This window comes from Somniosus microcephalus, chromosome 12, assembly GCF_052327205.1.
Source record: "Somniosus microcephalus isolate GS21.2 chromosome 12, FLI_Smic_1.0, whole genome shotgun sequence".
Taxonomy (NCBI): Eukaryota; Metazoa; Chordata; class Chondrichthyes; order Squaliformes; family Somniosidae; genus Somniosus; species Somniosus microcephalus.
Genome location: NC_140998.1, coordinates 213,196,279 through 213,220,180, shown reverse-complemented (window position 1 = coordinate 213,220,180; position 23,902 = coordinate 213,196,279). Strand labels below are relative to the sequence as shown.

At 52.6% G+C, this 23,902-nt stretch overlaps 1 protein-coding gene across 1 annotated transcript in view; it reads left to right on the top strand.

Annotated features, from left to right (window-relative positions):
• Positions 1–879: 879 nt before the first annotated feature.
• smg9 (SMG9 nonsense mediated mRNA decay factor) overlaps positions 880–23,902 on the top strand; it is an 81,542-nt gene continuing 58,519 nt past the window's right edge. The window contains 4 exon segments of the mRNA XM_086004023.1: positions 880–979; positions 19,923–19,987; positions 21,429–21,503; positions 22,488–22,713. Coding sequence (XP_085860149.1) covers positions 21,459–21,503; positions 22,488–22,713 — 271 coding nt within the window. The 5' untranslated portion in view covers positions 880–979; positions 19,923–19,987; positions 21,429–21,458.

Here is a 23,902-nt window from a genome sequence, read left to right as displayed (position 1 = left end):
TAGTACTGCCCCTCCGACAGTGCAGCGCTCCCTCAGTACTGCTCTTCCGACAGTGCGGCGCTCCCTCAGTACTGCCCCTCCGACAGTGCGGCACTCCCTCAGTACTGCCCCTCCGACAGTACGGCACTCCCTCAGTACTGCCCCTCCGACAGTGCGGCGCTCCCTCAGTACTGCCCCTCCGACAGTGCGGCGCTCCCTCAGTACTGCCCCTCCGACAGTGCGGCGCTCCCTCAGTACTGCCCCTCCGACAGTGCGGCGCTCCCTCAGTGCTGCCCCTCTGACAGTGCGGCACTCCCTCAGTACTGCCCCTCCGGCAATACGGCACTCCCTCAGTACTGCCCCTCCGACAGTACGGCGCTCCCTCAGTACTCACCCTCCAACAGAGCGGCGCTCCCTCAGTACTGCCTAGATTATTCGCACTCAAGTCTCTGGAGTGGGGGCTCGAAGCCACAAAGGCATCCAGATGTAATCTCCCTTCTTCCTAATTTCCAAGTTCTTTCATTCATATCAAAAGAACACCCCGCAAGCCAGTTGAGTTGAGACCCAGTGTGGACTCTGGCTGGCCCTGGGTGTGTGTGGTGGGAACGCTGGCTGGTCCTGGGTATGTGTGGTGGGGACTCTGACTGACCCTGTGTGTGTGTGTGTGAGGACTCTGGCTGACCCTGTGTGTATCTAGCTGACTCTGGGTGTGTGAGGAAGTGAGGTCGGAACCAGCTGAACGGGGCGGAACCACAGTCGGGGGAACGCGGCGCTCCAGCCGGACGGGGTTGAGCCGGACGCAGCTTGGCCGGGCCGGGTCCGCCGCTGAAAGGCTTCCGGTCGCTCAGAGCCGCCAAACCGGTGGGGAAGGTGAGTGAGGCTGGTTATACGAGTTACACAGCGCTCTGCTAGTTATACTAGTCCTGGGATACCACACTCGGGGTGGTTACACCCGCTCTGGGACACCTCCGCTGAGATTTGTCGCTCCTGGGGTTTGTAGGTAGGCGGATGCTTGTAAATCACTGGTTGTAAACTCAGTTTCTTCACATCAGAAACGTACAGCACAGGAGGATCCCATTTGGCCCATCCTGCCTGTGCTGGCTCTTTGAACGAGCTCTCCAATTAGTCCCACTCCCCCCTGCTCTTTCCCCTGTGAATTTTCCCCTTTCAAGTATTTACCCAATTCCCTTTTGAAAGTTACTGTTGAATCTGCTTCCACCGCCCTTTCAGGCGGCGCGTTCCAGATCACAACTCGCTGCGTGAAAAACATTTCCTCATCTCCCCCTCTGGTTCTTTTGCCGATTATCTTCAATCTGTGTCCTCTGGTTACCGACCCTCCTGCCCACTGGAAACAGTTTCTCCTTATTTACTCTGTCAAAACCCCTCATGATTTTGAACGCCTCTATTAAATCTCCCCTTAACCTTCTCTGCTCTAAGGAGAACAACCCCAGCTTCTCCAGTCTCTCCACATCACTGAAGTCCCTCATCCCTGGTACCATTCCGGTCAATCTTCTCCTTAACCATAAGAACATAAGAAATAGGAGCAGGAGTAGGCCATACGGCCCCTCGGGCCTGCTCTGCCATTCAATAGGATCATGGCTGATCTGAATCTAGACTCACGTCCACTTCCCTGCCCTCTCCCCGTAACCCCTAATTCCCTTATCTGCTAGGAAAATGTCTATCGCCATTTTAAATTTATTTAATGTTGCAGCTTCCACAGCTCTCTGGGGTAGCAAATTCCATAGATTTACTACCCACTGAGTGAAGAAGTTTCTCCTCATCTCAGTTTTGAAAGGGCAGCCCCTTATTATTAGATTATCCCCCCTAGTTCTAGTCTCACCCATCAGTGGAAACATCCTCACCGCATCCACCCGATCAAGCCCCCTCACAATCTTATATGTTTCGATAGGATCGCCTCTCATTCTTCTGAACTCCAATGAGTGGAGTCCCAACCTACTCAACCTTTCCTCATACGTCAACCCCCTCATCTCCGGAATCAGCCGAGTGAACCTTCTCTGAACCGCCTCGAGAGCAAGTATATCTTTTCTTAAATATGGAAACCAAAACTGCACGCAGTATTCCAGGTGTGGCCTCACCAATACCCTGTATAACTGCAGCAAGACTTCCCTGTTTTTATACTCCATCCCCCTTGCAATAAAAGCCAAGATTCCATTGGCCTTCCTGATCACCTGCTGCACCTGCATACTAACTTTTTGTGTTTCATGCACCAGGACCCCCAGATCCCTTTGTACTGTAGCACTTTGCAGTTTCTCTCCATTTAGATAATAACTTGCTCTTTGATTTTTTCTGCCAAAGTGTATAACCTCACACTTTCCAACATTATATTGCATCTGCCAAATGTCTGCCCACTCACTTAGCCTGTCTGTCCTTTTGCAGGTTTTTTATGTCCTCCTCACTCACTGCTTTCCCTCCTATCTTTGTATCGTCGGCAAACTTGGATATGTTGCACTCGGTCCCTTCCTCCAAATCGTTAATATAGATTGTAAAGAGTTGGGGTCCCAGCACTGACCCTTGCGGAACACCACTAGTTACTGATTGCCAGCCCGAGAACGAACCATTTATCCCAACTTTCTGTTAGATAGCCAATCTTCCACCCATGCCAGTATATTGCCCCCAATCCTGTGATTTTTTATCTTGATCAGTAATCTTTTGTGTGGAACCTTGTCAAATGCCTTTTGGAAGTCCAAATACACTACATCCACTGGTTCCCCTTTATCCACTCTGTATGTTACATCCTCAAAGAATTCGAGCAAATTTGTCAAACATGACTTCCCCTTCGTAAAACCATGCTGACTCTGTCCTATTAAATTATGTTTATCCAAATGCTCTGTTACTGTTTCCTTAATAATGGACTCCAACATTTTGCCAACCACAGATGTTAGGCTAACTGGTCTATAGTTTCCAGCTTTTTGTCTACTTCCCTTCTTAAAACCGTCTCTGCTCTAAGGAGAACAACCCCAGCTTCTCCGCATCACTGAAGTCCCTCATTCCTGGAGCCATTCTGGTCAATCTCCCCTTAATCTTCTCTGCTCTAAGGAGAACAACCCCAGCTTCTCAAGTCTCTCCACATCACTGAAGTCTCTCATCCCTGGGACCATTCTGGTCAATCTCCCCTTAACCTTCTCTGCTCCAAGGAGAACAACCCCTGCTTCTCCAGTCTCTCCACATCACTGGTTCCAGGGACGAGGGAATTCATTCTGGTCAATCTCCCCTTAATCTTCTCTGCTCTAAGGAGAACAACCCCAGCTTCTCCAGTCTCTCCACATCACTGAATTCCCTCATCCCTGGTACCATTCTGGTCAATCGCCTCCACACCCTCTCCAAGGTCTTGACATCCTTCCTAACGTGTGCGGGGCCCAGAATTGGACATAATTTTCCAGCTGGGGCCTAACCAGTGTTTTATAAAGGGGTTTAGTAATGTACTTGTTTAAAATCCAATGGATTGAAAGATCCAGTTATTAACTTCAGAATTTTCTTTTGGGAATAGAAAGGCTGTTGAGGGGTCCCAATCCTCCGATTCTGGCCTCTTGCGCATCCCCCGATTTCCATCGCTCCACCATTGGCGGCCGTGCCTTCAGCCGCCTGGGCCCCGAGCTCTGGAATTCCCTCCCTAAACCTCTCCGCCTCTCTCTCCTCCTTTAAGATGCTCCTTAAAATCGACCTCTTTGACAAAGCTTTTGGTCGCCTGTCCTAATATCTCCTGATGTGGCTCGGGGTCAAAGTTTGTTTGATAATCGCTCCTGTGAAGCACCTTGGGACGTTTTACTACGTTAAAGGCGCTGTATAAATGCAAGATGATGTTGTTGTCCCATCTCATTCTTATGAGCAAGTGTGATGAGACCTGCTTGTGTTTGGCGGTTTAAACGCAGAAACTGGCCCACCACAGTCCTCGTTTGCTTGGGGGTGAGGGGACAATAGGTGATAGGTTTGTTCGAGTCCTATAACCCTTGGGTAAGAAGACACTTAAATTGTCCCAGTCAGAAGGAATGACTTGCATTTCTCCAGCGCCTTTCACCACCCCAGGACGTCCCAAAGCGCTTCACAGCCAATGAAATACTTTCGATGTGTCGTCGCTGTTGTAATGTAGGAAACGCGGCAGCCAATTTTCGCACAGCAAGCTCCCACAAACAGCAATGAGATAATGACCAGATCATCTGTTTTTTTAAGTCATGTCTGTCGAGAGATTAAAAATTTAACCATAGAAACAAAAAAATAGGAGCAGGGAGTCGGCCATTCGGCCCTTCGAGCCTGCTCCACCATTCAATAAGATCATGGCTGATCCTCTATCTCAATACCATATTCCCGCTCTCTCCCCATACCCCCTTGATGCCTTTTGTGTCTAGAAATCTATCGATCTTCTTCTTAAATATATTCAGTGACTTGGCCTCCACAGCCTTCTGTGGTAGAGAATTCCACAGGTTCATCATCCTCTGAGTGAAGAAATTTCTCCTCATCTCAGTCCTAAATGTCCTACCCCGTATCCCAAGACTGTGACCCCTCGTTCTAGACCCCCCCCAGCCAGGGGAAACATCCAGTCTATCTAGCCCTGTCAGAATTTTATACATTTCAATGAGATCCCCTCTCATTCTTCCTAACTCCAGTGAATACAGGCTTAGTCGACCCAATCTCTCCTCATACGACAGTCCTGCCATCCCAGGAATCAGTCTGGTGAACCTTCGCTGCACTCCCTCTATGGCAAGTATATCCTTTCTTAGGCAAGGAGACCAAAACTGCTCACAGTACGCCAGGTGTGGTCTCACCAAGGCCCTGTATAACTGTAGTAAGACATCCTTGCTCCTGTACTCAAATCCTCTCACCCCTCTCTGGGTAAAGAAGTTTCTCCTGAATTCCCTATTGGATTTTTTGGTGACTCTCTTATATTGATGGCCTCTAGTTATGCTCTTCCCCACAAGTGGAAACACTCTCTCTGTATCCACTCTATCAAAACCTTTCATCATTTTAAAGACCTCTATTAGGTCACCCCTCAGCCTTCTCTTTTCAAGAGAAAAGAGACCCAGCCTGTTCATCCTTTCCTGATAGGTGTACCCTCGCATTCCTGGTATCATCCTTGTAAATCTTCTCTGCACCCTCTCCAGTGTCTCTATATCGTTTTTATAATATGGCGACCAGAACTGTACGCAGTGCTCCAAGTGTGGTCTAACCAAGGTTCGATACAGGTTTAGCATAACTTCCCTACTTTTCAATTCTATCCCTCTAGAAATAAACCCCAGTGCTTGGTTTGCTTTTTTATGGCCTTGCTAACCTGTGTCGCAACTTTTAGTGATTTGTGTATTTGTACTCCGAGATCCCTTTGTTCCTCTACCCCGCCCAGACTCGCACCCTCCGAGATCCCTTTGTTCCTCTACCCCACCCAGACTCGCACCCTCCGAGATCCCTTTGTTCCTCTACCCCACCCAGACTCGCACCCTCCGAGATCCCCTTGTTCCTCTACCCCACCCAGACTCGCACCCTCCGAGATCCCTTTGTTCCTCTACCCCACCCAGACTCGCACCCTCCGCGATCCCCTTGTTCCTCTACCCCACCCAGACTCGCACCCTCCGAGATCCCTTTGTTCCCCTACCCCACCCAGACTCGCACCCTCCGAGATCCCCTTGTTCCTCTACCCCACCCAGACTCGCACCCTCCGAGATCCCCTTGTTCCTCTACCCCACCCAGACTCGCACCCTCGGAGATCCCCTTGTTCCTCTACCCCACCCAGACTCGCACCCTCCGAGATCCCCTTGTCACTCTACCCCACCCAGACTCGCACCCTCCGAGATCCCCTTGTCCCTCTACCCCACCCAGACTCGCACCCTCCGAGATCCCTTTGTTCCCCCACCCAGACTCGCACCCTCCGAGATCCCTTTGCTCCTCTACCCCACCCAGACTCGCACCCTCCGAGATCCCCTTGTTCCTCTACCCCACCCAGACTCGCACCCTCCAAGATCCCCTTGTCCCTCTACCCCACCCAGACTCGCACCCTCCGAGATCCCTTTGTTCCCCCACCCAGACTCGCACCCTCCGAGATCCCTTTGTTCCCCTACCCCACCCAGACTCGCACCCTCCGAGCTCCCCTTGTTCCTCTACCCCACCCAGACTCGCACCCTCCGAGATCCCTTTGTTCCTCTACCCCACCCAGACTCGCACCCTCCGAGATCCCCTTGTTCCTCTACCCCACCCAGACTCGCACCCTCCGAGATCCCCTTGTTCCTCTACCCCACCCAGACTCGCACCCTCCGAGATCCCCTTGTTCCTCTACCCCACCCAGACTCGCACCCTCCGAGATCCCCTTGTTCCTCTACCCCACCCAGACTCGCACCCTCCGAGATCCCTTTGTTCCTCTACCCCACCCAGACTCGCACCCTCCGAGATCCCCTTGTTCCTCTACCCCACCCAGACTCGCACCCTCCGAGATCCCTTTGTTCCTCTACCCCACCCAGACTCGCACCCTCCGAGATCCCCTTGTTCCTCTACCCCACCCAGACTCGCACCCTCCGAGATCCCCTTGTTCCTCTACCCCACCCTGACTCGCACCCTCCGAGATCCCTTTGTTCCTCTACCCCACCCAGACTCGCACCCTCCGAGACCCCCTTGTTCCCCTACCCCACCCAGACTCGCACCCTCCGAGATCCCTTTGTTCCTCTACCCCACCCAGACTCGCACCCTCCGAGATCCCCTTGTTCCTCTACCCCACCCAGACTCGCACCCTCCGAGATCCCTTTGTTCCTCTACCCCACCCAGACTCGCACCCTCCGAGATCCCTTTGTTCCTCTACCCCACCCAGACTCGCACCCTCCGAGATCCCCTTGTTCCTCTACCCCACCCAGACTCGCACCCTCCGAGATCCCTTTGTTCCTCTACCCCACCCAGACTCGCACCCTCCGAGATCCCCTTGTTCCTCTACCCCACCCAGACTCGCACCCTCCGAGATCCCTTTGTTCCTCTACCCCACCCAGACTCGCACCCTCCGAGATCCCCTTGTTCCTCTACCCCACCCAGACTCGCACCCTCCGAGATCCCCTTGTTCCTCTACCCCACCCAGACTCGCACCCTCCGAGATCCCTTTGTTCCTCTGCCCCACCCAGACTCGCACCCGCCGAGATCCCTTTGTTCCTTTACCCCACCCAGACTCGCACCCTCAGAGATCCCTTTGTCCCTCTACCCCACCCAGACTCGCACCCTCCGAGATCCCTTTGTCCCTCTACCCCACCCAGACTCGCACCCTCCGAGATCCCTTTGTCCCTCTACCCCACCCAGACTCGCACCCTCCGAGATCCCCTTGTTCCTCTACCCCACCCAGACTCGCACCCTCCGAGATCCCTTTGTTCCTCTACCCCACCCAGACTCGCACCCTCCGAGATCCCTTTGTTCCTCTACCCCACCCAGACTCGCACCCTCCGAGATCCCTTTGTTCCTCTACCCCACCCAGACTCGCACCCTCCAAGTGATAAGTGACCTCCCTATTTTTAAGACATCCTTGCTCCTGTACTCAAATCCTTTTTTTTAAAGTTGTTTATGGGATGTGGGCTTCGCTGGCAAGGCCCAGCATTTATAGAAACATAGAGGATAGGAGCAGGAGTAAGCCATTCGGCCCCTCGAGCCTGCTCCGCCATTTAATGAGATCATGGCTGATCATCCAAATTCAGTACCCTGTCCCTGCTTTCTCCCCATATCCCTTGATCCCTTTAGCCTTAAGAATATATCCAACTCCTTCTTGAATATATTTAATGAATTGGCCACTACTGCCTCCTGTGGTAGAGAATTCCACAGGTTCACCACTCTCTGGGTGAAGAAATTCCTCCTCATCTCAGTCCTAAATGGCTTACCCCTTATCCTTAGACTGTGACTCCTGGTTCTGGACTCCCCGACCATCGGGAACATCCTTCCTGCATCTAGTCTGTCTAGTCCTGTTAGAATTTTATAAGTTTCAATGCGATCCCCTCTCATTCTTCTAAACTCCAGCGAATATAAGCCCAATCGACCCAATCTCTCCTCATACGTCATTCCTGCCATCCCAGGTATCAGCCTGGTGAATCCTCGCTGCACTCCCTCCATGGCAAGAACATCCTTCCTCAGATAAGGCGACCAAAACTGCACACAATACTCAAGGTGTGGCCTCACCAAGGCCCTGTACAACTGCAGCAAAACATCCTTGCTCCTGTTCTCGAATCCTCTCGCTATGAAGGCCAACGTACCAGCATTTATTGCCCATCCCTAATTGCCCTTGAGAAGGTGGTGGTGAGCCGCCTTCTTGAACTGCTGCAGTCCGTGTGGCGAAGGTGCTCCCACAGTGCTGTTAGGGAGGGAGTTCCAGGATTTTGATTCTCGCAATGAAGGCCAACGTACCAATCATTATTTTGACAATTGTAGACGGAGCGAGTCCAGTTAGGACCAGGAGCCGCAGCGAGTGGCTCAGCAAACCCGGAACCCAAACTGCGAGGGAAGTCTTAAAACTGGGGGGAAGTAGCATTTCCGCTTTGGACGCAATCGGCGATGGTCTGCACCCGTTTTTTTGCGAAGTCTTTTTCTGACACCACTTCAGGAAGTGCCTCAGCGGCTGTGAAGCGCTTTGAGACTGTGCTGTGAGGAGGATGCCGAGAAACTCCAGTATGATTTGGACAAGTTGGGTGATTGGGCAGAAGCATGGCAGATGCAATATAACATGGATAAATGTGAGGTTATCCACTTTGGTGGCAAAAACAGGAAGGCAGATTATTATCTGAACGGCAATAGATTGGGAGAAGGGGAAGTGCAACGAGACCTGGGTGTCCTTGTGCACCAGTCGCTGAAGGTAAGCATGCAGGTGCAGCAGGCGGTTAAGAAGGCAAATGGTATGTTGGCCTTCGTAGCGAGAGGGTTTGAGTACAGAAACAAGGATGTCTTGCTGCAGTTGTACAGGGCCTTGGTGAGACCACATCTTGAGTATTGTGTGCAGTTTTGGTCGCCTTATCTGAGGAAGGATGTTCTTGCCATGGAGGGAGTGCAGCGAAGATTCACCAGACTGATACCTGGGATGGCAGGAATGACGTATGAGGAGAGATTGGGTCGATTAGGCTTATATTCGCTGGAGTTCAGAAGAATGAGAGGGGATCTCATTGAAACTTATAAAATTCTAACGAGTAGACAGACTAGATGCAGGAAGGATGTTCCCAATGGCAGGGGAGTCCAGAACCAGGGGTCACAGTCTAAGGATAAGGGGTAAGCCATTTAGGACAGCGATGAGGAGGAAATTCTTCACCCAGAGAGTGGTGAACCTGTGGAATTCTCTACCACAGAAGGCAGTTGAGGCCAATTCATTAAATATATTCAAGAAGGAGTTGGATATATTTCTTAAGGTTAAAGGGATCAAGGGATAAGGAGAGAAGGCAGGGACAGGGTACTGAATTTGGATGATCAGCCATGATCTCATTGAATGGCGGAGCAGGCTCGAGGGGCCGAATGGCCTACTCCTGCTCCTATCTTCCATGTTTCTATGTCGGAGGGGCAGCACTGAGGGAGCGCCGCACTGTCGGAAGGGCAGTACTGAGGGAGCGCCGCACTGTCGGAGGGGCAGTACTGAGGGAGCGCCGCACTGTCGGAGGGGCAGTACTGAGGGAGCGCCGCACTGTCGGAGAGGCAGTACTGAGGGAGCGTCGCACTGTCGGAGGGGCAGTACTGAGGGAGTGCTGCACTGTCGGAGGGGCAGTACTGAGGTAGCGCCGCACTGTCGATGGGGCAGTACTGAGGGAGCGCCGCACTGTCGGAGGGGCAGTACTGAGGGAGTGCTGCACTGTCGGAGGGGCAGTACTGAGGGAGCGCTGCACTGTCGGAGGGGCAGTACTGAGGGAGTGCTGCACTGTCGGAGGGGCAGTACTGAGGGAGCGCCGCACTGTCGGAGGGGCAGTACTGAGGGAGCGCTGCACTGTCGGAGGGGCAGTACTGAGGGAGCGCCGCACTGTCGGAGGGGCAGTACTGAGGGAGCGCTGCACTGTCGGAGGGGCAGTACTGAGGGAGCGCCGCACTGTCGGAGGGGCAGTACTGAGGGAGTGCCGCACTGTTGGAGGGGCAGTACTGAGGGAGTGCCGCACTGTTGGAGGGGCAGTACTGAGGCAGCGCCGCACTGTCGGAGGGGCAGTACTGAGTGAGCGCCGCACTGTCGGAGGGGCAGTACTGAGGGAGCGCCGCACTGTCGGAGGGGCAGTACTGAGGGAGCGCCGCACTGTCGGAGGGGCAGTACTGAGGGAGCGCCGCACTGTCGGAGGGGCAGTACTGAGGGAGCGCCGCACTGTCGGAGGTGCCATCTTTCGGATGAGACGTTAAACCGAGGCCCCGTCTGCTCTCTCAGGTGGACGTAAAAGATCCTACGGCCACTATTTTGAAGAAGAGCAGGGGGGAGTTCTCCCCGGTGTCCTGGGGCCAATATTTATCCCTCAACCAACATCACTAAAACAGATGATCTGGTCATTATCACTTTGCTGTTTGTGGGAGCTTGCTGTTCACAAATTGGCTGCTGCGTTTCCCACATTACAACAGTGACTACACTTCAAAAATGTACTTAATTGGCTGTGAAGCGCTTTGAGACGTCCGGTGGTTGTGAAAGGCGCTATTGAAATGCAAGCCTTTTAATCCAGGAAACCCGAGGTCAAATCTCGCCGTGACGGTTTTGTTAAACAATTGTGGAATTAAAAAGCCAGTCTCGGTGATCATGAAACTGTCATTAAAAACCCCAGCCGCTTCATCGATGTCTCTTCAGGGAAGGAAACCTGCCGTCCTTACCCGGTCTGGGGCCTACATGTGACTCCAGTCCCACACACTAACCTGGTTCACTCTTGTCTGCCCCTCTGATGAGGCAGAGCAAGTTGTGTCGAAACCGCCACGCACAGCGGTTCAAGAAGGTGGCTCACCACCACCTTCCTCTCGGTAACTAGGGATGGGCAATAAATGCCGGCCTTGCCAGCGACGCCCACATCCCAAGAATTAATTTTTTAAAAGCTCAATTGTCTATAACTACCCCATCCTTCGAGCACTTGCCTTATTCAGGCACAGCAAATCAGAGACCATGAACATAAAAAAACATTAGTGCCATGATTGGATGCATTGTGATGTCTCACTTACCACACAAGGCTCGATTTAGTTCCCTGCGAGTTTCTGGGTAGTTATTTGTTGGGATAACCCAACATACTAAACGAAAACAGTGAGGCTCTTCAGTGTGACATCAGGATTACTGTTCTAGAGGGATGGGCTTCGATGGGAGAGTTAGGGTACTGGAGGGATGGGCTTCGATGGGAGAGTTAGGGTACTGGAGGGATGGGCTTCGATGGGAGAGTTAGGGTACTGGAGGGATGGGCTTCGATGGGAGAGTTAGAATACTGGAGGGATGGGCTTCGATGGGAGAGTTAGGGTACTGGAGGGATGGGCTTCGATGGGAGAGTTAGGGTACTGGAGAGATGGGCTTCGAGGGGAGAGTTAGGGTACTGGAGGGATGGGCTTCGATGGGAGAGTTAGGGTACTGGAGGGATGGGCTTCGATGGGAGAGTTAGGGTACTGGAGAGATGGGCTTCGAGGGGAGAGTTAGGGTACTGGAGGGATGGGCTTCGATGGGAGAGTTAGGGTGCTGGAGGGATGGGCTTCGATGGGAGAGTTAGGGTGCTGGAGGGATGGGCTTCGATGGGAGAGTTCGGGTACTGGAGGGATGGGCTTCGATGGAGAGTTAGGGTACTGTAGGGATGGGCTTCGATGGGAGAGTTAGGGTACTGGAGAGATGGGCTTTGATGGGAGAGTTAGGGTACTGGAGGGATGGGCTTCGATGGGAGAGTTAGGGTACTCTAGGGATGGGCTTCGATGGGAGAGTTAGGGTACTGGAGGGATGGGCTACGATGGGAGAGTTAGGGTACTGGAGGGATGGGCTTCAATGGGAGAGTTAGGGCCCTGGAGGGATGGGCTTCGATGGGAGAGTTAGGGTACTGGAGGGATGGGCTTCGATGGGAGATTTAGGGCCCTGGAGGGATGGGCTTCCATGGGAGAGTTAGGGTATTGGAGGGATGGGCTTCGATGGAGAGTTAGGGTACTGGAGGGATAGGCTTCGATGGGAGAGTTAGGGTACTGGAGGGATGGGCTTCGATGGGAGAGTTAGGGTACTGGAGGGATGGGCTTCGATGGGAGAGTTAGGGTACTGGAGGGATGGGCTTCGATGGGAGAGTTAGGGTACTGCAGGGATGGGCTTCGATGGGAGAGTTAGGGTACTGGAGGGATGGGCTTCGATGGGAGAGTTAGGGTACTGGAGGGATGGGCTTCGATGGGAGAGTTAGGGTACTGCAGGGATGGGCTTCGATGGGAGAGTTAGGGTACTGGAGGGATGGGCTTCGATGGGAGAGTTAGGGTAGTGGAGGGATGGGCTTCGATGGGAGAGTTAGGGTACTGGAGAGATGGTCTTCGATGGGAGAGTTAGGGTACTGGAGGGATGGGCTTCGATGGGAGAGTTAGGGTACTGGAGGGATGGGCTTCGATGGGAGAGTTAGGGTACTGGAGGGATGGGCTTCGATGGGAGAGTTAGGGTACTGGAGGGATGGGCTTCGATGGGAGAGTTAGGGTACTGGAGGGATGGGCTTCGATGGGAGAGTTAGGGTACTGGAGGGATGGGCTTCGATGGGAGAGTTAGGGTACTGGAGGGATGGGCTTCGATGGGAGAGTTAGGGTACTGGAGGGATGGGCTTCGATGGGAGAGTTAGGGTACTGGAGGGATGGGCTTCGATGGGAGAGTTAGGGTACTGGAGGGATGGGCTTCGATGGGAGTGTTAGGGTACTGGAGGGATGGGCTTCGATGGGAGCGTTAGGGTACTGGAGGGATGGGCTTCGATGGAGAGTTAGGGTACTGGAGGGATAGGCTTCGATGGGAGAGTTAGGGTACTGGAGGGATGGGCTTCGATGGGAGAGTTAGGGTAGTGGAGGGATGGGCTTCGATGGGAGAGTTAGGGTACTGGAGGGATGGGCTTCGATGGGAGAGTTAGGGTACTGGAGGGATGGGCTTTGATAGGAGAGTTAGGGTACTGGAGGGATGGGCTTCGATGGGAGAGTTAGGGTACTGAAGGTGTTGAGTCTGTTTACAAGTGCAGTTATAATGAATAACAGGACACAGACAACAGAAGTAAGTAAACAGGTCTTTAGTGATTGAGGGTCAGGGCGGAACTGAGGTACACTTTGCTCCGCAGGGTTTATATACCGGTGTGGTCACCACCGGTGCTACAATGTACAGGAGCCGTTAAAAAGTAGTCCATCACCTTAAGGTATCCTCTTAAGGTAGTACAGGTTACATACACTACAATTCCTCCCCTTTTAGCTTAACAGTGGACACCCCCAATTAATATACTACATGGATAACATATATACAATTTACACACAAGAACTGTTCAAAGATTCAGTCTCTGAGGAGGCCTCCTGATCCGGCCCGGATAACGCCTTTCAGGGATCTCTGGTTCCCGTTGCTGGGGTGACTCATCCACTTGATCTCCTATGGATTCAACATCATCCAATACGTTCGAGTCTGAGGTAGATGCTACAGGCTCAATAAGTTCTTCAACTGGTGTCTCTGCCGTAGACATGGGGTCGACCCTTGTTCTCGATTCCACAAGTTGGTCAGCATGACGTCGTATTACGTTCTCTCCAACGTCTACCGTGTACATCAAGGGTCCCTGTCGTGCACAAATTGTCTCAGGTTGCCATTTATCATCCCTATAGTCCCTGGCCAACACTGGTTGTCCTATTTCAAAACTACGAGTGGCCTTTTTATTTACATGCTGGAATTGCTTGTGTTCGACTTCCCTTCGCACATTGGGTTTTAACAAATCCAACCAGGACCGCAACCTTCTGTTATAGAACCTTATGGCATGGCTTTGATTTGTCACTACATGCGTGGCGTTTTGATACGCCATTAGGAAATTGTCCACCTTGTGTTGTAGTGGAATATGATCTTCACTCATGGCCTTTATCGCCTTTTTGAACGTTTGTACAAATCTCTCGGCCAACCCATTTGTAGCCGGATGATATGGGGCAGATGAATAGTGTTTCACCCCATTCTTTTTCATGAATTTCTGGAATTCTTCTGACATGAACTATAGTCCGTTGTCTGAACATATTTGCTCCGGCAATCCATTCCTTGCAAATATGGTTCTTAGAACTGCAATCGTCTTCTCAGAGGTAGTGGTCGACATCTTAATCACTTCTGGCCATTTAGAATGTGCGTCTACTGCTATCAAAAACATGGAATCCATGAATGGACCTGCAAAGTCGATATGCACACGTTGCCACGGGGCTGAAGGCCATTCCCACGGATGCAGCAGTGCAATTGGAGGTGCGTTCTGAACTTTTTGGCACCCTGAGCAGCTTTTAGTCAGATCCTCTATTTGTTTGTCGATACCTGGGCACCACACATAAGCCCTAGCAAGGCTTTTCATCTTGACTCCCCCCAGATGACCTTCATGCAATTCTTTTAGAACTCTCTCCCTTAATTTAGGAGGAATAATCACCCTTGTTCCATACATCAATGTTCCTTGACATACGGACAGCTGTTCTCGTCTGGCTGAGAATGCTGGTAACAGTGGTTCGCCATGTGCTGGCCATCCCTTCACTGTCAAGTCGTAGACCCGAGACAGTGTCGGGTCATTTCGGGTCTCCCTCTCAATACCCGCATTGGTGACTGGTAAGCATTCGATGATGGTCGAGTGAAATATCTCGACAGGGTCAACTGCCGGTGCCTCTTCCGCTGTAGGTAGTGGCAGGCGTGACAGCCCATCAGCATTACCATGTTGCTTTGTACCTTTGAACTCAATATCATATTGATGTGCCCCTAGGAAAAGGGACCATCTCTGAAGCCTCTGCGCCGTCATTACCGGAACACCCTTCTTAGGGTTGAAAATGGAAACCAACGGCTGGTGATCTGTCAGCAGCGTAAACTTTGGGCCTTGCAGGTAATGGTTAAATTTCTTAACTCCCCACACGAGGCTGAGAGCCTCCCTATCTATCTGAGCATAGTTGCGCTCAGTAGAGGTCAATGATCTGGATGCAAAAGCGACTGGCCTTTCCGAGCCATCTGGAAACTTATGTGAGAGCACTGCCCCGATACCATATGGAGAAGCATCACAAGCTAAGCGAATAGGCAGCGTTGGGTTAAAGTGAGCCAACACTTCCTTAGAGGTGATCAGTGCCTTGCTCTTTTGAAAAGCCGGCTTACAATCATCGCTCCGCTTCCATGGTATTCCCGTTTGCAAAAGAGTGTTTAGCGGGTGTAACACCGTGGATAAATTTGGAAGAAACTTGTGGTAATAGTTAACCAACCCGAGGAACGACCTCAACTGGGATACATTTTCCGGTGCTGGAGCTTTGACAACAGCTTCGATCTTGTCAGGTGACTTATGGAGCCCCTCCTGGTCAATGAAGTGGCCGCAGTACGAGATTCGCTTTTGAAAGAACTCGCATTTCTGGCGATTAGCTCTTAGCCCATATTCTTTCAATCTGATGAGCACCTGCTCCAAATTCGCGAGGTGATCATTATCGTTATCTCCTGTAATCAGGATATCATCCAGGTAGCATTGTGTGCCTGGGATTCCCTGCAATACCTGCTCCATGGCCCTTTGCCAAATCGCTGGAGCCGATGCCACTCCAAAAACCAGCCGATTATACCGATATAAGCCCTTGTGTGTTGATCGTGAGATACTGTCGTGACGCTTCATCAACTTCCATCTGTAGGTACGCCTGCGCCAGGTCTATCTTGGTGAAGTGCTTTCCACCAGACAGCGAAGCGAAGATATCTTCAATCCGCGGAAGCGGATATTGCACCGTGAAGAACTGGATTAACAGTGATCTTGAAATCGCCACAGATGCGAACCTTCCCAGGTTCCCCCGGCTTGTTGCTCAACGAACGCTTCATGACAGGAACAATGGGTGTAGCCCATTCGCTCCAGTCCACCTTGGACAGTACCCCTGAACGTTCTAGCCCTTCCAGCTCTGCTTTCACAGCAGGACATATCACATAAGGCACCGGTCTGGCTTTGAAAAATTTTGGGTTTGCATGTTCTTCAACCTTGATGGTTGCCGTAATTCCTTTCAGTGTTCCAAGTCCCTGTTGGAACACCTCCTTAGCATCGTCTAAGATTTTGGACAGTCGTTTAGGTTTGACGTCGTCCTCCTTACAGGCATCCACAGTCAGTGCTTGTATGGAATGCCAGTCCAAATTTATTCTCCGGATCCATTCCCGTCCCAGTAGTGGCGGACCTCCATCAGGTAACACGTACAAGTCCATTTTCTGACTTTCTTTACCATTGTAGACCACATTTACTTTTATCTTTCCTTTGGGGTATACTATTTGCCCCGTGTATGTTTTCAATACAGTCTCCGTATCCCTCAGGGGAATGTGCGAGAATAACCTTTTGTAATCTTGCTTATTCATGACCGTTAATGCCGACCCTGTGTCCAATTCCATCTTCACTTGGACTCCTGCTATCCGAAGCATGACCCAGATAGTTTGGTGGTCTGCTGTGTTACCCACATTATGTATTTTCAGACAACCCAGTTCCTTACTGCTGGAGTCTGAATCCATCTTCTGTTCATCTGAACTGTTCTCTGTCACCTTGTGTACTTTTTTGTACTTCTCCTGCAGTGACTTTTTGCTGCTGGTCTTCTTTCCTGACCGGCATACTCTCGCTATGTGACCAAGTTTGCCACATTGCCTGCATTCTTTGTCTTTGAACCAGCACTGGTTCTGGTCATGCGTTGTCCTTCTGCAACGATAGCACTTTACTGCGCCCAATGCCATTTCATTGGTGCTGAATTCCAGTGGCCTTTGCTGTATCTCTGCAGCGCCCCGTGCTGCTGCCTCGTGGGATGCTGCAATGCTGAAAGCTTTGTCCAGCGTAAGATCCTTTTCCTCTAGCAGTCGCTTCTGGGTTCCTTCCCTTAGGAGCCCACACACAAACTTATCTCTCAGTGCGTCTGCTAGTCCTGTTCCGAACTGGCAGTACTTTGATAACTTGTGCAGTTCTGTTAGGAATTCAGCGTTGCTTTCTTCTTTAAGTTGAATTCTTTTGTAGAATTTAAATCGTTCCGCTATCAGCAGCGGTGTGGGGTTTAAATGCTCTTGCAGGATAGTAACAATATCCGCGAAACTCTTTCCTACCGGTTTGTCTGGGGTTACCAGGTTCCTTAATAACCCGTACATCTTCGCACCCATCGAGTTTAATAGGGTTAGTGCTTTCTTATCATCCGGTACATCATTCGTTCTACAGTAAACTTCGATGCGTTCCACATAAGTGGCCCAATCTTCCACATCGTTGTCAAAGGCAGTGATGTTACCCGTTTTCGGCATCCTTGCTGAGTTTCTCCTTTCCCTTCGGATATTATTTAGTATGATGACTTTAAAAAAAAAAAAATTTTAAATTTAAGATGGCGGCTTTTCCCGCGCTTGTCTTCTTCCCCCGCCGACTCAAGATGGCGATTCCTGTGCTGTTGCTGTCCACGCCTCCCAGCGGTCCTTCCTGCCTTTATTTTCCCGTGTATACGCTTCCTTGCGCTGCTGCTCTTCTTGCCCCGCCGCTCCCGCGGTCCTTGTGGCAATAAAGCGCTTTTCTTGCTGCTGCGCGTCTCTGCCCCGATTGCAGTCCGGCCCCTGACACCGGCTGCAGTCGTGTTCTCTGCCCTTTTCTTCGTTTTTCCTCCCCTTCTCCCACTGACAACTCGGCCGACTTCCCCCCCCCCCCCCCCCCGCCCGTGCCGCTCGATTGGGCTTACCCGCCGCTGTCGTAGAAGGGATGATCACTGCCTGTTGCTGATGTTGGACTTCGTGGCCAGAAAACCAAACCGGGTTCCCGATGGCCTCCCGTGCGATGCAGCGCTCAGCAGGATGTTGAGGGCGGATGCCCTTTTCCGACGTCCGTTTCTGAGGACGAAGCTTCCTTGGAATGGGCCCCAGAATCAGTACTGGGGGAGGTGATGCAAAACTGCCGCTAGGTACGATCAGACTAGTCGCCACTTTTGAGTCTGTGTTTACAAGTGCAGTTATAATGAATAACAGGACACAGACAACAGAAGTAAATAAACAGGTCTTTAGTGATTGAGGGTCAGGGCGGAACTGAGGTACACTTTGCTCCGCAGGGTTTATATACTGGTGTGGTCACTACCGGTACAACGATGTACAGGAGCCGTTAAAAAGTAGTCCATCACCTTAAGGTATCCTCTTAAGGTAGTGCAGGTTACATACACTACAGAAGGGATGGGCTTCGATGGGAGAGTTAGGGTACTGGAGGGATGGGCTTCGATGGGAGAGTTAGGGTACTGGAGGGATGGGCTTCGATGGGAGCGTTGGGGTACTGGAGGGATGGGAGAGTTAGGGTACTGGAGGGATGGGCTTCGATGGGAGAGCTAGGGTACTGGAGGGATGGGCTTCGATTGGAGAGTTAGGGTATTGGAGGGATGGGCTTTGATGGGAGAGTTAGGGTACTGGAGGGATGGGCTTCGATGGGAGCGTTAGGGTACTGGAGGGATGGGAGAGTTAGGGTACTGGAGGGATGGGCTTCGATTGGAGAGTTAGGGTATTGGAGGGATGGGCTTTGATGGGAGAGTTAGGGTACTGGAGGGATGGGCTTCGATGGGAGCGTTAGGGTACTGGAGGGATGGGAGAGTTAGGGTACTGGAGGGATGGGCTTCGATGGGAGAGTTAGGGTACTGGAGCGATGGGCTTCGATGGGAGAGTTAGGGTACTGGAGGGATGGGAGAGTTAGGGTACTGGAGGGATGGGCTTCGATGGGAGAGTTAGGGTACTGGAGGGATGGGAGAGTTAGGGTACTGGAGGGATGGGCTTCGATGGGAGAGTTAGGGTACTGGAGCGATGGGCTTCGATGGGAGAGTTAGGGCACTGGAGGGATGGGCTTCGATTGGAGAGTTAGGGCACTGGAGGGATGGGCTTCGATTGGAGAGTTAGGGTATTGGAGGGATGGGCTTCGATGGGAGAGTTAGGGTACTGGAGGGATTGGCTTCGATGGGAGAGTTAGGGTACTGGAGGGATGGGCTTCGATGGGAGAGTTAGGGCACTGGAGGGATGGGCTTCGATGGGAGAGTTAGGGTACTGGAGGGATGGGCTTCGATTGGAGAGTTAGGGTATTGGAGGGATGGGCTTCGATGGGAGAGTTAGGGTACTGGAGGGATGGGCTTCGATGGGAGAGTTAGGGCACTGGAGGGATGGGCTTCGATGGGAGAGTTAGGGTACTGGAGGGATGGGCTTCGATGGGAGAGTTAGGGTACTGGAGGGATGGGCTTCGATTGGAGAGTTAGGGTACTGGAGGGATGGGCTTCGATGGGAGAGTTAGGGTACTGAATCGATGGGCTTTGATGGGAGAGTTAGGGTACTGGAGGGATGGGAGAGTTAGGGTACTGGAGGGATGGGCTTCGATGGGAGAGTTAGGGTACTGGAGGGAAGGGCTTCGATGGGAGAGTTAGGGTACTGGAGGGATGGGCTTCGATGGGAGAGTTAGGGTACTGGAGGGATAAGCTTCGATGGGAGAGTTAGGGTACTGGAGGGATGGGCTTCGATGGGAGAGTTAGGGTACTGGAGGGATGGGCTTCAATGGGAGAGTTAGGGTACTGGAGGGATAAGCTTCGATGGGAGAGTTAGGGTACTGGAGGGATAAGCTTCGATGGGAGAGTTAGGGTACTGGAGGGATGGGCTTCGATGGGAGAGTTAGGGTACTGGAGGGATGGGCTTCGATGGGAGAGTTAGGGTACTGGAGAGATGGGCTTCGATGGGAGAGTTAGGGTACTGGAGGGATGGGCTTCGATGGGAGAGTTAGGGTACTGGAGAGATGGGCTTCGATGGGAGAGTTAGTACAAGAGTGAGGGACCGAGTGGCCTTTTGTCTTCGCTGCCTGTTCATTAATTGTTTTGTTTTTGTCTAATTCTAGTGGACGTCCCATTGTGTTTCTTGTAGTGAGTTGGAGGATTCGGTACAAGTTTGGGAGAAATAGAGGTACTGTCATATTGACACAGCCTCTATTCTTAATTCAAAGTTGCTTGATTGAAATGAGCTGGTAATTCTAATTTTTTTAACCTTTAACTCATGCTTTCCTACATTATCAATGTTGCTTAATTCAGATTACTGGATAATTCCATTTTTTTTTAGCATTGGTATGACTTTGAATCATTAACGATGGACTGTAATTCTTGCAACTTCCACATTGGGACTTTTTGGTTAATGGACACTAGCACATATCATGTTATTTAGGACTGAGATGAGGAGACATTTCTTCACTCAGAGGGTTGTGAATCTTTGGAATTTTCTACCCCAGAGGGCTGTTGATGCTCAGTTTTTAAAATTTGTTTGTGGGATGTGTGCATTTATTGCCCATCCCTAGTCACCCTTTGAGAAGGTGGTGGTGAGCCGCCTTCTTGAACCGCTGCAGTCCGTGTGGTGAAGGTGCTTCCACAGTGCTGTTAGGGAGGGAGTTCCAGGATTTTGACCCAGCCACGATGAAGGATCGGCCGATATATTTCCAAGTCAGGATGGTGTGTGTGACTTGGAGGGGAACTTGGAGGTGGTGGTGTTCCCATGCGCCTGCTGCCCTTGTCCTTCTAGGTGGTAGAGGTCGCGGGTTTGGGAGGTGCTGCTGAAGAAGCCTTGGCGAGTTGCTGCAGTGCATCTTGTAGATGGTGCACACTGCAGCCACGGTGCGCCGGTGGTGGAGGGAGTGAATGTTTAAGGTGGTGGATGGGGTGCCCATCAAGCGGGCTGCTTTGTCCTGGATGGTGTCGAGCTTCTTGAGTGTTGTCGGAGCTGCACTCATCCAGGCAAGTGGGGAGTATTCCATAACACTCCTGACTTGTGCCTTGTAGATGGTGGAAAGGCTTTGGGGAGTCAGGAGGTGAGACACTCGCCGCAGAATACCCAGCCTCTGACCTGCTCTTGTTGCCACAGTATTTATGTGGCTGGTCCAGTTAAGTTTCTGGTCAATGGTGACCCCTTAGGATGTTGATGGTGGGGGGATTCGGCGATGGTAATGCCGTTGAATGTCAAGGGGCGGTGGTTAGACTCTCGCTTGTTGGAGATAGTTGTCAAGCTTCTTGAGTGTTGCTCGATTGCTAGATCGATAGATCTTTGGATCCTAAGGGAATCAAGGGATATGGGGACAGTGCAGGAAAGTGGAGATGAGGTAGAAGATCAGCCATGATCTTATTGAATGGCGGAGCAGGCTCGAGGGGCCGAATGGCCGACTCCTGCTCCTATTTCTTAATTCTTTGTCCCATTTTATACAGAAATGGGACAGAAATAATCAACCAGGCACCGCAAAATGAATTAATTCTGCTATTGAGACCGTAATGTTCAGTTCTTAACCAAACGAAGCTTTTGGTTGTTCGGATTTGAATTGTTATTTTGGAACAGGCCGTGTCTGTAACCTGTGCTTGCTCTGCAGAATGGGAGTGAGGAACCAGTAGGACCAAGAATGCAGAAGACACCGATCATCCTCGCCAAGCCCCCAGCCGAGAGGGTAGGAAACGCGTCCTTGCTTGCACGAGTAGTGGGGTCTGAATATAGGGACGGAGTCGCCACGCTCCATTCCCGGGGCGATGGCGGGGTGGGGGGGGCGAGTCTCACGCAGAGCTCTGCTCAGACTCCACCTGGGGTAACCGTGTTCACACCGACACTGCGGCGCACCCTCAGTATTGCCCCTCCGACAGTGCGGTGCTCCCTCAGTACTGCCCCTCCGACAGTGCTGCGCACCCTCAGTACTGCCCCTCCGACAGTGCGGCGCACCCTCAGTACCGCCCCTCTGACAGTGCGGTGCTCCCTCAGTACTGCCCCTCCGACAGTGCGGCGCTCCCTCAGTACTGCCCCTCTGACAGTGCTGCGCTCCCTCAGTACTGCCCCTCCGACAGTGCGGCGCTCCCTCAGTACTGCCCCTCCGACAGTGCGGCGCTCCCTCAGTACTGCCCTTCCGACAGTGCGGCACTCCCTCAGTACTGCTCCTCTGACAGTGCGTCGTTCCCTCAGTACTGCCCCTCCCTCAGTGCGGCGCTCCCTCAGTACTGCCCCTCCGACAGTGCGGCGCTCCCTCAGTACTGCCCCTCCAACAGTGCGGCGCTCCCTCAGTACTGCTCCTCTGACAGTGCGTCGTTCCCTCAGTACTGCCCCTCCCTCAGTGCGGCGCTCCCTCAGTACTGCCCCTCCGACAGTGCGGCGCTCCCTCAGTACTGCCCCTCCGACAGTGCGGCGCTCCCTCAGTACTGCCCCTCCGACAGTGCGGCGCTCCCTCAGTACTGCCCCTCCGACAGTGCGGCGCTCCCTCAGTACTGCCCCTCCAACAGTGCGGCGTTCCCTCAGTACTGCCCCTCCAACAGTGCGGCGCTCCCTCAGTACCGCTCCTCCGACAGTGCGACGCTCCCTCAGTACCGACACTAGGGGGATACGGGCTCGCGTCCCATTCCGCGCTCTCTTTGACGCTGGCTCTTTCTCTTCCCCCTTCCCGCGGCAGACCAGCAAGGCGATGCCTGCGCCGGCTCTGTCCGCTGGCAGTCCTGCCGAGAAGCCCATCGTGCTGATGAAAGCCCGCGAGGAGGGCAAACCCTTGCCGACCGGGGACGGCACATCGCAGGCGCCCGCGGCCAAGGCGGAGAAGGAGTTCCAGCGGCCCACCCAGCCCGTCTACCAGATCCAGAACCGCGGCATGACCCCCTCCGCCCCCGGCGGCAACATGGACCGTAAGTAGAGCAGGCAGTGCCAGCGCAGGGCAGGAGGACGCTCGGGATTTACGCTAAACCCGCACCAGTCTCTGGTTACGTAGAATTACATCGAGTCTATGGCACAGAAACAGGCCATTCGGCCCAACTGGTCCGTGCTGGTGTTTCTGCCCCACCCGAGCCTCCTCCCACCCCTCTTCATCTCACCCCATCTACACCAGCCTCCTCCCACCGCTCTTCATCTCACCCCATCAACACCAGCCTCCTCCCACCCCTCTTCATCTCACCCCATCAACACCAGCCTCCTCCCACCCCTCTTCATCTCACCCCGTCAACACCAGCCTCCTCCCACCCCTCTTCATCTCACCCCATCAACACCAGCCTCCTCCCACCCCTCTTCATCTCACCCCATCAACATATCCTTCTATTAAGTGGTGAGAGATTGGGAAATGTTGGTGTTCAGAGGGACCTGGGTGTCCTTGTACACGAATCACTGAAAGTTAACATGCAGGTACAGCAAGCAATTGGGAAAGCAAATGGTATGTAGGCCTTTATTACAAGAGGATTTGAGTATAAGAGTAAAGGGGCTAGAAATTTGGTTGGTAGCGCCACCGATTAGCGCCTAAAGAGGCCGAAAAGTGGGGCGCTAACCAATTTCCGGGCGGGCGCAGGGCGCCTAGCGCCTCGCCCCATATTGAGCATGCATTTAGCGCCGGTAGCGCCCGCTCATGGGCGCAGGCAGATTATGACGTCATTTGAGTGTGCAACGCCTTTTAGGCGCCCCGGACCGGAAATTCAGTGGCGCCCCCCCCCCCCTCTGTAGCGCCTGACGCTAATAGTGACAGCTTACCTGGAACCTTACCAAGTCGCTCTCGGGATGGAGGAGCGTTATTTAAAGGGGACTGGTGTGGTTTAAAAGCGGCAGCCATTTTTGGAAGTTGGAGCACAACTTCCTCGAGAGCTGCAAAGAGTTGCTGAGCTGCACACTGAGAGCCATTTGACCACTGAGCCAGCGCAGGCGGACGATCTTCAGCCTTCTGACCATCACCTTGCTGTTGGTGAGCCTTAACAACGGGGAACCTTCCTGTGGACACTTATTATGGGGGCTGCAGTGGAGGGGAACGTCCTGATCTGGAAAGGGCACTGAGACGCTGGGAGAGGGGGGCGGGCATGGCCAGATGGAGGAGGGCCAACAGACGTTGCCACAGCA